Consider the following 16,341-nt stretch of genomic DNA (forward strand, 5'->3'; position numbering starts at 1 on the left):
CAAATGGCCTTAGGATTAATGACAGCAAATTTTACTAAGCCTCGGTATCACCTGATATATTCGTAATTGAAATGTCATATTTTTCATGTTTATAACTTTATGAGTCTTTTAGTTTAGCAAAACTTTTCAAGTAAATCAAAGTTTTGGAGAAATTGATCTGTGTGGTTTTATTACTTTCTTAGAGTGCCTTAATGACTGTTAATTGTAAGTTGTTTTAAATCATTTTTGAAATAAGTAAAATAGAATTTTCTTTAAATAAGACTATAAAACCATTTCTCATTATTTTTGAGTTATCTATACAATCATTCATTAACATGAGGAATCAAAAATGAAAAAGTACAGTATTACCCATGTAAGTCTATCAGTATTAAACAGTAGGTTCTTAATTTCTGTTTATCCTACTATTCTAAAATATTTTCAAAAATAAAATGCATGTTGAAGGCATTGTAATTTTTATGTATTATTTAATTGGTAAGAGTATTCTAGAACTCTTACAGTGAATTTTCATGAACAGCATTGTATCTAGTCAGTCAGTCATACTGTTGATTAAAAAGTCTAAAAGAAAATTTCCTCTGAAATAGTAAGTAAATTTAGGCATTTTGCATGGTGCATTAAGCTTTCTTGTCAGTAAGAGTTGATTCACTGGACTAGGACACTATTTTATGAATACTTTGCCATAAGATTTGGATCCAAATGGCACTGGGTTTGAATTTAGGCTTTTTACCACTTGCTAGCCATGTATCTTTGGGAAAATTAGCCTCTTTGGAATTTGATTTCCTCATCTACATAACTATAATAACAGTACCAATTTTGCAAGGGTGCTGGGCACACTGAATGGCACAGTGCCTCCAGTTGCATAGTATATACTCTGGAAATGTGCCTTACCCTTAACATTTTAAAAGGATATTTTGTCTTACAAATAATTTACATTTTATGTGCTCATCAATTAAGCAGAAAAAAGAGAAATCAGTCAATTCAGATGTTTTTTAAAAAGCTGTGTAGAGAACATAGCACATGAGTTGGACCTTGAGAAAAGAGCTTGTTTATTCAGGCAAGATCAAGAGCAGAGATACAGGAGCAGGACACAGATCTGAGTCAGAAAGACCCAGTAGAAAGGATGAGGGACTTGGAGACATGTTGGAAAGTTATGCCTGAAGGTAATAGCTTTTACATTGGTTGTATTGGGTGAGAAATGCTATTTGACATTAATTTATAGTATCTGGTTAAACTTCAGTGGTATAAGAAGAAGGTATAGTATTCATATTCTTTTCTTATAGGTAACATAAAATAGTAATATATAAAAATTTGATTGGATCTTTAATTCTCTGCACACCTTACTCTTTTATCATTAGTCAAAATCCTATTTTATTTTGAAAAGAAAATAGGTTCTTTACAAATAATTTAGAAACTTGGGTGCAGCATATTAGCTGAAATGATGAATTGCAAAGGGCATCTTTCACCTGCTTTGCTATTCCTTATAACTTTGTATCATTATTTCTCTGGTAAACTGTGGTAACTACTACTACTAGGAACATAATTTTTCTGGGGCAAACTGTGTGGCTTCAGTATTAGAAATTATTTCAAGAGCTTATTTGTTTACATGCCTTAATTTAGAGTATGTATGGAGTACTAGATAATATTCCTGTAACACGTCAGAGATATCCTGTAGTAAGAATTTTTATGTTTATCCTAGAGGCCAGGATATTTTGGGTACATGGAGTTAAACAAAAAAAAAAACTTTCATGGACGAAATCTTTTCTGAAAGAAAAGGTTTATTGAGTCAAAAACGCTATCCAGAAAGGGACCAGGTCCTGTGGTAGGAAGTCTAAGCCACCAGCAGCATGGCTAGGCAGAAAAGACAAACACGTCCTCCATCCAGGAGCTGACAGATGGTTTTATGTGTTAGGGAAGAAAGATGTAAGTTGTTTTGAAAGAACTTACATTGACTGCAGATAAAGGGGTGGGAAGAAGTGGGGGGGCAGTTCTAGGATAGCTGCACCATCAGTGAGACAGTGGTATTCGCTACTTTTGATTGGTCATGGGAAACAGTCCTGAAAGTTCATGCATAAGCAGGACGCTAGGACATCTGGCGGTCATTACAGAAGTTGATTCAAAGCTCTAGCACACAGTCAGGAATGTAAGCAATCTCTTAGTAGGCCCACAGCTATTAACGGGTTAAATACTCTTGTCTCTTTCTCTTACTCCCAGCCCACTCTAATTTAATGTAGAACATCTCCGAATTTTTGGTCAATACTTTTAGCATTATAAATATTTTATATATATATATAAAATTAACACTGGCTGAAGATATATTAGTTCATAAACTTTCTCTGTGCATTCAATGAATACATTTCTATTTTAAAAAGAAAAATTCCCTACTATATGGGTCTCTGAGATACCTGACACACTTGAGCTACTTCTCTATTCTTTGTTAGGCAGCCAGCTAACAGAAGTGTCAAAGCCATACCTACTTAGAGTCTTTTGGGCCCCTTCAGTGATCAACTATAAGTGAAACACATCTCTGAAAGTTTGATAATATAGAGAAAGTAAATGAAAAGAGAATTCACTTTACAAAAGTCTTGCAACATTTTATTTATTACATTTCAAGAATATATTTTAGCACAGTTAAATCATACTGAGTATATTTTAGGAACTATAGAGTAGCAAAACATTAACAATATTAAAGACAAGCAGAAAGTTTTGTACTAAGTTGAGATTGTTGGAAACAGCTTTAAAAAACTATTGGTTACATAAGGGTATCATACTTCCCATTTTGCAGTCCTTTTTGTGTGTCTTGTGGTTTCTAAAAGGGGATAATTGGGCTAATTTAATACAGTGGAAGGGTAATTCATTATAAATGTGACTTTGTTCTTTCTTTAAAGATTATATGGCTTAATAAGAATCAAAGTGTGCCTAAATATTAGATCAGTGATCTAGTTCAATTCTTTGAATAGTGATATTTTTATCATGATTTTAGAATGTGTAATTTCATTTTTTGCTTTTTAAAATGTAGTAATTTTTTAGTTTTCTGTTTTTTTCTTTTCCAATAAATGACTGCTGTGCTCAATTTTTTAAAGAAATTTAAAACAGATTGGTTTAAATGCCATTTTTAATGTAACTTCCTTTGTTTAAGAAAGATCTTACAGTATCTATTAATTTTGGAAGAAAAATAAGCATGGCTTAATAGAGAAGAGTGAATAAAGTGTTTTTTTATTTGTACCAAGTGGATGCAGCAAAAGACCTTGGGTGCATCTCTGGATCTTGAGTGGATTTCAGGGGGCTTGCTGAAACAGTGCAGTCAATTTAGTGTAATATTCATAGGTGCATTTTATAGTTTTCATCAGAATCTCAAGGGGGTCTTATGACCAGATTAGGTTAAGAGGTATAACATAACTATAGAGAAGCATATAGTAAGGGTTTTCCAGAAAAACAGAACCAGTAGGCTAGATAGGTAGGTAGGTAGCTAGCTAGATGGATAGATCCATCGATCTGTTGTAAGGAATTGGCTTACATGATTATGGAGGCTGAAACGTCCTACAATCTGCTCTCTGAAAGCTGAGGTGCATGGAATCATGGTGTAATTGAGTCTAAGCCCGAAGGTCTGAGAACCAGGGGAGCTGACGGTCTAAATCCCAGTCTGAGGGCCAGAGAGATATGAGATGTCCAACTCAAAAATGACGCAGGAAAAGAAGGGAGGAATTCCCCCTTCTTCCTACCTTTGTTCTGTTCGGCCCTCATTGGGTTGCAATGATGCCCTCCCACACTGAGGGCAGCCTACTCAGTCCACTGATTCCATTGCTGATCTCACCTGGAAACACCCTCACAGACACACCCAGAGATAGTGTTTAATGTGGGCAGCTATTGGATAGTTAAATTGATGCATAAAATTAATCAACATTAGAAGGAAAATAAAACAACTGATGCTTGATGAAGATGATTCTTGCTCAATGTTTTCTTTGACATAGAGTCAGAATTAATTATAAGGCTCTTCAAGGAATATATTAGAAATTGAAGGTTGATATATATTGCATTTATATATATATATATATATATATATTGGTTTAACGTAAAATTTTGTTTGAAAACAAGGGTCTTCTGCTCAAAAAGAAAATTTGAAAACTACTGCGCTAGCCCCCTCACTTCACAAATGTAGCACCAGATGTTCAAATAGGCAAATGTCCTGCTCAAGCCTCACCATTTTCTGGAGTCTACATGACACTCAAGCAGCCATGTGAAGAGCCCAGAAAGCAGCTGGAAATGTGCTGTGAAACCCAAAGAAAAATTAAGGCTAAAGCAAAGTGAGAGCTTTCACCATAAGAACAAATAATATTATCCAGAGAATGTGTTGAAAAATAAGGAAGGCCAAGGATTAAGTCTTGGGAAACCACTGCACCTAAGGAATACCGAACAAGGGGATCCAGTAGATGAAATGGATAAAGAAGCAGTTAGGTAGGCAAGAGACCGAGTCACATGCACAGGTGTTAAGATCCTGAAATTTGGATTAAGGAAGTCCTGAGTTTGAAACCCAGTCCTGCTTCTTACTATATGACTGTGGGCAAACACTCACAGCCTCACTGTCTCTGTCCGTGGGAATACTAGAACCTACCTCACAGAGTTATGAGAAGTAAATGGGATAAAATAGACAAAGTTTTAATGGAGTACTTGGCACATAGTTAAGTGTTAAATAAATACTATTTTTATAGCCAGGAAATAATAGTGTTTTAGAAACCAAGAGAGGAGTGTCAAGAAGTAGAGGTTGAAAATCAGTGTCTAGCTAATACCATAGATACACGTAGTATGATGAGGATGAAGAAAAGATGAAAGGATTCTTGTAGGATTTCACAGATAACATTCACAGGGTAACTTCCGGAGAGTTGTAGAGGCAGAAGTCAAGGAAAGCCAGGAAGATGCAATGGCTTGTAAGGAAGGCGAGTTTAGCTAAGGTTTTATTTTTAGGATTAAGAGAACTGAGGACTGGTGGGCACTAGGCAGTAATGAGTGAAGCAAGCTCACGTGGAAAGTTGAGTGACAAGTCGAGGAATTTCTTCCTTTGGTGGTGAAGGAAAGGACACTTGAAGATACATATTTGCTCTGTATTTAGAGGTGGAAGAATGGAAGTTGAGAGGGTTCAAGGTCGGTTTCCATTTTTTGCTGAAAGGCAGTGATCATCTGCCAAAATTAAGTGTTTTGGCAATAAAAGTTTTAAGAAAATAGAAAAATTTTAAATTAGTGCTATGTAAAGAAGGGAGTCAGCTACAGATGCTTTGATGGCCATGGTGAGCATGAGGCATGAAATGCAGCAGAGCCAAGAGCATGCAGTAAACAATAAAAACTGAATGGAAAAATGGAAGGTATCCAATAAATTTAATAAATACAATTAATAAAATGATTTGAATCAGTTCTTTACTAAATGGAATTTATAAAGAAAGTCCTTTTAGTTATTTTTAATTAACTATTGAAGAAGAAATAATTACCTTATAAAATCTCAGTGTGACAAGTATTAGAATTTGCCTCTTTTATTTTCTTTTTAAGCTTTCTGGTTATTTTATTATCTTTCTCTTCTCAACTTTCCTCCTAAAAAATCGGAAAGCATCTATTGTGTAACATTTTATAGATCGCGCTGAAAGATGTTTGAGTAATAATTGATAAGAATTTGTTTTGCAATATAATTTGGTTATATCTCAGTTTGTTATATTTTGTTGTGTTTTATTTTAGAGTACTTAGAATACTCAACCTTTGTCACTGACATCATAATGGATGTTGGGTGGAAGGATCAAGCTTTCCAGTAACAATTTTCATTTGCTTTGCTTACTATCTGTTTATCTTTTTTAATCTCACTTTTTAAAGTTAAACTATACCTTTTCATTTCTTTCCTGAGTCTCATTTATATTCTTGTTTCTGCCACGCTTGCAGTCATTTTCTTACTCTACCTCGCTCCAGATACAGTCAGACCATTGAACGTCATCACAGGGATGGCAGGTATATTTTTCTTACAATTGAGTCTGTTCAAAGAATTGCATGTGCCTGTCTGTTGATATGATATAATTCAGTTCTATTTTTGTTTATATATACATATGGTTACAATGAAATATAGATACATTATTCTTATAAAATAATAGAAAATAAAGCATATATAAACTCTAAGTGTAGTAGGATGTCAAAAATACAGCTTCCTTTTAATGAGTTAGGATTGTATCTTTGATGATTTTAAAAATTTAGTTTTCTAGGAATTACAATTAACCTTTAATTGCCTGCAAGGATAGAATACAGTTTAATTACGTTTAACTGTCCACCTTCCTCAGCAGAGTTCACAATTAGGTATATAGACAGCACTGGTTGATTGATATCTACCTTAACAACTGCTTCCCTCCCTCTCTCCACAGTCGAGGAGTCAGTCCTTGAAGTGCCGAGGTTGAACTGATTGGCTTATGGTGACCGTGTCAGAGGTGGCTGTGATCTACTCCTTGGTCACCTTTGTAGATGATTTTAGGTCCATAGAGAATACTGGGTCAGTGGGGAAATCTTTGTTCATTTCTCATCTACCACCATTCCCCTTACGTTGAAGGGAAATATCAGCTACATGGCATTTAACAGAAGGGATGATTAACCCTAAGGGAAAGAAGGCCTACATGAAGCTTCAGGGATCTGAGCCAGTTCAGCAACATTTTGAGGTCCTGTTGGCAGAGGAGAGGGTGGCAGTGATGATGTGGTGTGTTGAGCTAGTGTGGATAAGGAATTAGATGCCGTACTCTATCCTTTCAAAGTGATTTATGTGTGATCACTTTTATCCTATTAACTTAGTTAATTAAGAGTTAATAATAAAATAGTTTAGGAAAAAGTTGTTGAAAACGAATAAATTTCTAAGGATTGAAATGCTATAGATAAATGTGGAAGGAAACACAAGAGATACCATTAACAATATATTCCTCATAAAGTTTTGTGATGCCTTTCAGTAAATGTAATTGAAATTCAATGCCTTTCAGCTTGTTATATTTTAGTGGTTATTACTATATTTAGTTTTCTTTTGCATTTTCTCTGTCCCTTTTCTGTTATTTTGCTTCGATACTAAATAATTCTTACTTTGTTGTTATATCTTTTATTTTTACTTTTGCTGTATATAACATTCAGACTATTTTTTGGTTGCAATGATTATACATTTATCTTTAAAATATATGAAAAAGCAGTTATGTAACTGTCCTTATAATTAGCCAAGGCCTTTCTTAAGGTGGGTGACATGAATGAGACATAGTGATTACAGGCTTATTTTACTTAGTCTGGTATCACTTCATTTCAGTGTAAGTTAAAGTCCTGCACCACATTTTTTATACTCTATATTTTCTTAATTTTAATTATCAATAAATAGGTTGTCTACATCATATTACTTACTCTTTCAGTAAATAAACATGGATAGAATCAGTTCTTGATCATCTCTTGGTTGGTTATTAATTTCATAATACTTACCAAATTCTTAACCCAGATGGCCTATTTTGAAGCATACATTTCTGAATTGTTTTTTGTACCATTATTTGGTTTGTGGTCAGGAAACACAAAATCATTAATATTTGCATTAAAGTAAAATAGATAGGAAAATCAGTTTTAAAAAACAAACTTTCAAGTGTCTTACTGTAAGGTTTGCTGCCATTTCAAGGATTCAAATTTGTGAATCTATACTTAGACAAGCTGGGTAGATTTTGTAAGAATGAAGTTCTTTAGATGCTTTTAAAAATATTACCTTTTATCATAATTAGTTTGATACATAGAAAAGAATGTTTACGTTTCAAAGCATAATAATAAAAGGAACAACCATGCATCTCCTACCCAAACCAAGAACCAGTTACACACTTTGCATCCACCTGCAGGCTCCTTGACTGTCGCATTCGTGTGCCTCTTCCATGGAAGTAATAAATGCTATACTGAATTTTGATTTTACATCCCTTTGCTTTTTAAAAAAAGGGACTTGGATCACTTATTTTGCTCTGCTAACTTTCTGAGTTACTCAGGTCCTCTGATCCCACATCAAGCCACTGTGAAATTCTGGGATTACTGAAGATGTGAAAGCTTGTCCAGTCTTCTCCCCAGCCTCCCATACTTATTACCACCGCATTCTGTGCTTCTAGTTTGTAACTGCTGTACGTCTGTATGTAATGCAACTGAGCACACCCACCATTACCCTTCCCTGTTGGTATCATCTCTTGACCTCTTCATGATGCTATTTTAACCACTGAAAATTTTATTTTAGCACCTGGCTTTAGTCTTCTTCATGAGCTTGATGTTAGACTCCACCTGAATGATCTCTTCAGCACCCACTTACTTCCTTGACTGTTTCATATTGGAGGTGGTGAACTTTACCTCCAGTTCTGCTTTAGTCAGTCACTCCATGAGTTCCTTAGGTCTAAGGAACTTAGACCTAAGACTAATTGATGGAGGTACTTTAAAGAGTTTTAATTAGGGGATGCCTATAATGTATTCACTGTGGAATAATTACTCTAGGGACTCTGTGGATGGTTGATTTGAGAGAAAATGTTATGGAAAATAAAAGTATGTATTGGGGTATTTGCCATGGTCTAGGACAACAGAAATTCTTTGAGGGCCTGAACTAGGTAAGGTAGTAGATGGAGAGATAGAGAGATAAGAGATTTAATCAATTAAAATCAATAATACTTGGTAAATAATGGGATTTGGATATTGAGAGGAGAGCAGAGTCAAGATACACTCCCAGTCTCATAGCTTGGGTAACTGGGTACATGTGGTGCCTTAACCAGGATGGGGTTGGAGGTGTTAGAAGAGAAATCAGTTTAGGTGAGGGACAGGTTCAGTTTTGAAATTATTGAGAGGGCTAAGGGAAACCTCTAGCAAGGAGAGAAATAAATAATTTCAAACCTTAAAGAGAAGTTTAGGCTACATAGAGCAATTTGAAAGTATATTCACTACTAATGGGAAGTAGACACACACAAAAAGAAAAATCAACTGGAGAAACTACCCATGAGATGAAGGCCAAGGATTTTCCTCTGCCTTGGGAAATATTAAATGCCTACTTAAATGGTAGACAGAGAACTAGAAGCTTCTGAAGGACATAGAGCAGAAAGCATGAGAATAATAAGAACTAAAAGAATAGAGAGTTTTAAGAAAGAAATAATGTCAGCAGTAAAAATCATAAATGAAAAATGTCCATTAGGTTTGTCATAGGAATCATTAGTGACTTCAGCTAGGGTGATTTCAGAAGGGTGCTGAGGGGAAAAGGCAGATGGAAGTGGGCAGAGGTGTGACTGGGAAATAAGGAGATAAACACACCAAGATAATGTGGAGAAGTATTGGATAGGGGTATGTGAAATCAAGCCGAGTTCCTAACATTTTGCTATATTCTGTTTTCTGCTATTTCTAGCGTTTCCATTTGATTTTTTTCCTTCCAATTAGATTTACTGAAGACAACAGAATTCTCTATACAAAGTGACTGGGACCTGCTACTTTGAAACATGAGCTTTCTTACTAATATTTTGATCAGTCCATCCACAGTGCCAGAAGCAGCTTACTTTAAAATTAGTAAAGTACCCAATGTGCATTAAACTAATGGCCTAACTATGCCAACTTCAACAGCTCTTTAAGATAATTAATGTAAGAGGATCAAGTCCCTGTGAGGCGGCTGGAGAACTGCTACCATGAAGCCTTCGTGTTTCTGGATGATAACATTTCCGTTATCTCACTCTAGACGCATCACAGGCATATGGGTGGGGTCAGAGGTTAGCTTAGCCGCTTGCTGGGCTAGAACAGATACAGCCCCAGGGTCCCTCAGCAGCCCAGATTAAGTCCCTGTGAACCTGTGCACAGGACAGAAGTCCAGCGGTGGACGGATTCTTCATTGTGTTCTCCACATGCTGCTCTGAAGCCGCCTCTGCCCCGCCCACTGCCCGCTCTGGCCCAGGACCTTCCAGCACATTGTCTTCCCCACCAAAGGCCCCCCCGGTCTCTTTCTTATGGGCTCCATCTATCTGCTGAAATTTCCCCAGCTTTTCATGCATGCTGTCCATCTTTTCTACTATCGTCTTTAACATCAATCATACTTATTTTAAATTTCCTATCTGATAATTACAATATATGTGTCATCTATTGAGTCTGACTCTGTTGATTGCTTTGCCTCTTGATAATGTGCCTTATTTTTCTTGCTTTCTGGTGTTTCTAATAATTTTTTATTAACTATGATACATCATGTAATCAATCATTAGTGACTAAAACAGTATTTATGCCTGAAAATGTGCACATCTCTTGTTCTGGTGGACTGTGTGTGTGTGTGTGTGTGTGTGTGTGTGTGTGTGTTTTGGGGGATTAATCGATCCTCAGACAGCTACCTCTGTGTGTACTATGTGTTTGATTTGGATTAATGTCATAGAGTGACAGCTAAGGGCAGCAGGCAGCAGTGTAATTTGTACTATACCCATTCCACTATCAATGTGAAGCTAGCAAAACAAAAGGAAGGCTAATGAATTGTTCAAAGCTGATCAGTGAAACCGTTGAACATAGCACTCAGATATTCTAGTGTGAGGACCATGCCTCCTCATATGGACTCATATAAAGAATGACAATGCATAATTCAGCCTTTTGATATACATCTTTAAAATGTTTATTTTTTTATGGAATGCTTGAGGACCTAGGAAGGGAAGCATAAGGCCAATACCTTGGTGGAATGACTTGAGCTTCTTACAATTGACAAATTTATTATTAAACTTTAACATCTGTTGAAAATGGAAACTACTTATTTAGTAAAATTAAAATCTTACAGATAGAAGGTGGTAATTATATTTTCTCTCAGGATTTTGAAAATATTTTTTTAAAGATGTATTAATTTGCTGCATGTTAATTGTTCTTGGGTAAATAATCCTGCTTATTCCTGGTTTTGTTTCTGGTTTTGTTTTTTGAAATAAACATTAAATAACAAGAATTATAAATATTTAATAAGATACTCAAAATATTCTCAAGGTATTTCTGTCTTCTATGTTTCTGTGTGCATATCAATAATGCGATATATCATTATTGATCATTATTGCATTTGTCTCTATTTTTCTTGAGGAAATTGGAGTATTTACTCTTTCTTTTTCGCTGTTTCCAGTAACAACTATTAAAAAAAAAAAAACTTTTCTAGACAGGAGACACATTACTTCTCTCTCTCTTTTTAAAAAATATATCTTTATTGATTCCAGAGAGAGGAAGGGAGAGGGAGAGAGAGAGATAGAAACATCAATGATGAGAGAGTCATTGATCAGCTGCCTCCTGCATCCCCCAACTGGGGATCAAGCCCACAGCCCAGGCATGTGCCCTGACTGGGAATCGAACCCTGATCGCCTGGATCCTAGGTCGATGCTCAACCCCCGAGTCACTCCTGGCCAGGCATTACTTCTCTTTTTGATGATAATTTAGGCTTATTGGTAATAGTAATATGTTTTTCTACATTGAAGTTGTCTTGCTTTCTCTCACCATAGATGTTTTATTACCCTTTTCACATTTTAGATTGTTATTAACTTGGCTGACTCTAGATATTGCTGTTATTTTTGAATAAGCTTATTTATTTTTGACAAATATACAGAATTTATGTTTAACTGAACAGAAATGTTCTGTGGAGAAATGCTATCATTCCCAAGGATAAATGAATTTATTTTCTACTAAAATAATAAAATGTTTCTATTTGTACACAATACTTATTTACCATGATTTCCATGGCGAGTGTTTTGTGTCTTGCAATTTCTTTAACTTTGGAAGCAATGCTAAACTAATACAGACTAGAGGTTTTTAAAAAGTTAAACTTGTACCTCTCACATTATAATGAACATGAAAATTATATAGTTGAGTCATAGAATTACTTTAAATTATTTGTTACATTATACACATATGTTATGTTAATTACATAAAATGCCTCATTTAAGATTTTTATTATGTATTTATTTCTTATATTATGCAGCTACTTAATATTCAGAAAATCTCTAGACATTCCAGGTATTTTATCAGAAGTATAATGCTTCTGTTGCAAATCAGTTTACAATATTATACAATGTGGATATAGGGAAGGCATTTCTTACCCCAAACTTGAGGTTATACTTCTTGTCCTCCAGAGATACATCCACTTATTAAAGATTTCAGCTTCAGAAAGAAATAATTTCTTTATAAAAACAAACAAAAACACCAATTCCTAAACAGCTCTACTTTTCACAGGTTTATTTTTTAAGAAAACCTATTAGATTTAGTAGGGCATCTTTACAATCTAAACATGAAATAAGGCTGATTTAGCATAGAGCACAGGTCTGAGTTATATTCTAGGGCAGTTTTCATTGCTATATCTGAGTATTTGCATTGTTCTGGTTGTTTTTTTAAGTAGTTACTATTCTGTCACATCTGGGAGGTACTCTATACTGAGCTTGTGTTGATTTGGAGTTGTGTCATTGTGATGATTGATATAAGTGGTTATAGAAAAGCATGCCCACTGGCTTATTCCTCCTGTTATGCTGCGTAAGTTCCTTGTACTTTGATTTAGAATAGGATAAATAAGTAGCAAAACTGATGAAATAAGTAGGGAACTGTTTCAGATACTTGGAAATTTAAAAAAATCTTTTAAGAGCAACTATACTGAGAGGAAAACTGACTAAAAATGGACAACTTCACTGGGTGATTATGAAATTATTTTTCCTGTAGAAATCCTCATCTCAAAATCACATGCTATTACATGCTTTTCAGGGGGGTATAACAAATGCTGGCTCTTGTTCCAGTACTATCAGTCAGTATGAATTAGCTCCTGCAGAGGGGCTGTTCAACCGTGTCTTCTTCAAAGGCCCACAGTTTGGAATAGTGGCTGTTAAATAGGGCAGAGCAGTAACCTGTCCAGGTAAATGACATGTATAAAAAGTGAACTATTTTAAAAAATATTTGAAAATATAAACTATTTATTAAAAAGATAGAACCATGATATATAGTAAGTAACTTTTTGAAAGACAACCACATTATTACCTAAGAAAGATTTAAATTTATAGGTGAGTGGTTCCTAACCTTTTAAATGGCTTGCCCTTTGACAGTCTTATAAAACCTATGGCCACCTTTTTTGAATAATGTTTTAAAATGCATACATTAAATAAGTAAGGAAATAACTTATATTGAAATACAGACTCCACGTTAAGAACTCCAAGTAGGCACTGAAATATTTTATGCATTATAAACGGTTATCTATTATTTCCCACATCTCACTTGCTACTATGTATTCAGAATTAATTGTTTATGTTATTTTAAAGTTAAAATTCACTAAGAATTTAAGTGCCAATGTCAAGTTTTATTTCTCAATCCCTTAAAAAACCTACTATGGGAGTGGACATTATATTTGAGACTTAGGCTTTGTTTGCTTTCAGTTATCTCAGCAATTACCTGAGTTCTTTTCTAGTAAGACCTATGCTTACCTGACAGTGGGAGCCAGGAGCTATCCTGACCTTCTGTTTAAATCAAAATTTAAAAGATGGCAGCCTTCCATTCCCCTTAACTGTGGTGTGGCATTTCAGGAATTTCTGTCTCCTCTGGTTCTTCTCATGTTCTACTTACTAACAGATTTTTCATTTCACACTATGGAAATCATATAACTTACGTTATTTATGAGATGAAGATACAATATAAGTAAAATGTTAAACTGACTATAGCCTTCAAACAACGTTTTTACTAAAAAGATATATTAGTAAGAGATATTTCCTAAGGAGAGATCTGATTGCTTTATAAATAACAGTACTTTTTAAAGGACATAGAACATAGCAACACATTTCAAACGATTCTCTGGATTTCACTCACAGTTATATTTTTCAGTTATTAAAAATATAGTATCAAAGAATTGAAAGGGTATATCCTAATATTTCACTTTCCACTTGGAAAAATTCCTTGATGGAATCAAAATAAATCAGTTTGTATAAATAAATGAAATAGGCTGAATTTCTGTTTGGGTAGTCATAGATATTCTGCAAAGTTTTGTTACTGTATGTACTATAATGAGATAAATCAATTACTAACTTAGGATAATAGGAAACCTGAAAATAATATAAATACTGATACTGTCCCAAAATAGGTTTTTAAGGAATCTAAGATATCCCTTTCGTTCTGGTTATTTCTTGTGATAAAGATATTCAAAGATATGTACACTAATAATTTAACAAATTATTGAGCATATTTATTTCTAAAGAGAGGCTGTTTTCTGTAAAATATTTTTTTGAGAATAAAAATAGAATTATGAGTTTTTAAACTATCAAGTTGCCTTTTTCCCTCTCTGACAAGTAATTGAACATTGTATATGTAGTTACATTGAATCTTAGCTTTTTGGCATATTCTGGATACATTTATATAAAAATACTAAAATTATCTTAGGCAATCAATCACATGGTACATAGACTTCAAAATATTTAAAACTTATTTGACTTATTTATGTATTACCCTATGAATTTAAAGTATAAGATAATGATATGTTGTAGAATAAACCCAGTACTCACTTCCTAATGTCACCTAATCTACTGATCTGAAAGTGTATGCCTTGTCATTACTTATATATGGGAAATTGTTTTCTTTATTTTCTTATTTAATTTTAAATTGCATTTTTATTATCAAAAACAATATTGAGAGAATTTACAGGTAAAGTGGACATCCTTGATACATTGGTCTTGAGAGAGACTAGTGCTTACTTCATCATTTGTAATATATAAGCTTTTCCTTTTCTGCGGTTACCACTAGGTGGGAAGGCAGTACTTTGATTTGAAGTATACTTTGAATTATGTATTACTTGGAGTTCTAGAGTCAAAGCTGGTATTTTTGGGGTTGTCTCACTGATAATGGGACATGTATTAGAAAACATTTACTGGCCATATGTTAGTTGTAAAGCATTATGCTAGACTTCAAGGATTAAAAAGAATTAATAATGATAGATTACTTAAATTTAAGTATACTTCTTTCAGCAACGATCAGGTTTTGATACTGGTTTATTTGTGGTCAAAGAGATCATATTGTTTCAGAACCATTATTATTTCATTCAATTGATACCCATTCTGAATTGTATTGGTTGGCATCACTGAGGTGCATTGAGACAGATGGCATATGTTGGCTGATTAACCAGTTTTCTATACAGTGGTTTTTCTTGAAGACCATGTTTAAATATGGCTAAAGACTGCCAAGTAGCTTTGTTTTCTTAGAACATCTTGACTCTGTCTGAATGTTCAGGTGTGTCAGTATACCTACTACGCTTGTGTTGAAAGCCTTTTTCTATCTTATTTGGTTTGTAAACAGCCTTAGGGGTTTGAGAATAATGTTTAGATGGTTTTTTCCACTCTTGGAAATGTTAGAAAAAGTAATTGAAGTCTTTTAAAATAGAATACATATTTCACAGAGAATTCACTTTGCAAAGCAGGCAATTTTGTTTGTTTTTTATTATAACTGAGCAACTCCTATGATCTTCACTGGGAATTGCTATTTAAGGCAGATTTGAGTTCCTTAGGAAATCTTAAAGTTCGTGAGAATTTGCTCAGAATATGTTGGGGAAGAGAATTTTTCTTACATACTCAGTGATTTTAAACAATTACCTTTTTCAAAATCAGTTTGATGCATCATAACCAAATAGCAGAAAGGCACTAAAGATCAACTGAGCTGCTTTTTGACTAACGTTTCAGGGATTGTGAAGCAGCAGATAGACAGCCATATCACAGATCCAGATCAACAGAACAGCGGCCTGTCCTAGAGCGGACCACCACCCGCTCCAGATCCACTGAGCGTCCCGACACAAACCTCATGAGGTCGATGCCTTCATTAATGACTGGAAGATCTGCCCCTCCTTCACCTGCCTTATCGAGGTGAAAGATAAACCAATCAGACTAACTTCCCCTTTGCCCCACCAGCACACCATTTTATTTCCCAGCAGCTAAATGGTCTCTTCTATCATCCTTGGCTGATTACTAACAACAATCAATACTAACCTTCTCAGTGTAAGCACACTACTTATATTCAGCGGATATAATAGTGTGTGGCTACCATTGTAAAATGTTGAACTGTCCTGACTGCATTTGTTTTGTGATTTCTCATTTATCAGGAGTCCTGGGTAAATCCCCACATATTGCACCTCATGACTATCATGCTCTTCTACAGAGTGAGAAATTGTTTGTGTTCATTAGACATCACTGTTGGAATGGTCATTGTGATGACAGAGCTAGATTTTTAGTTTCTTTCTATCAATACCATTGACCATTATCTTCTTTGGCTGAATTCCGAATTTTTCAGGGTTTTATTTGTAGTTCCACTAGATATTTCCTAATAACATGATACCTATTATAAGCCTGAGTAAAAATCTCTTTG

At 34.6% G+C, this 16,341-nt stretch overlaps 1 protein-coding gene across 27 annotated transcripts in view; it reads left to right on the forward strand.

Annotated features, from left to right (window-relative positions):
* Positions 1 to 16,341, forward strand: part of RIMS2 (regulating synaptic membrane exocytosis 2) — a 215,843-nt gene that overhangs the window by 118,501 nt on the left and 81,001 nt on the right. For 12 of the 27 annotated variants that reach the window (XM_081117158.1, XM_081117165.1, XM_081117171.1 and 9 more), the window contains 2 exons: positions 5,914 to 5,979; positions 15,663 to 15,842. The exons of 5 other annotated variants lie outside the window; for them this stretch is intronic. In XM_081117158.1, the coding sequence (XP_080973284.1) occupies positions 5,914 to 5,979; positions 15,663 to 15,842 (246 nt within the window). The remainder of the gene's footprint in view (positions 1 to 5,913; positions 5,980 to 15,662; positions 15,843 to 16,341) is intronic. 10 more of the 27 variants (XM_081117172.1, XM_081117169.1, XM_081117174.1 and 7 more) reach the window with 1 other exon arrangement.

The sequence above is a fragment of the Miniopterus schreibersii genome (genome assembly GCF_964146895.1).
Source record: "Miniopterus schreibersii genome assembly, chromosome: 17".
Classification (NCBI taxonomy): domain Eukaryota; kingdom Metazoa; phylum Chordata; class Mammalia; order Chiroptera; family Miniopteridae; genus Miniopterus; species Miniopterus schreibersii.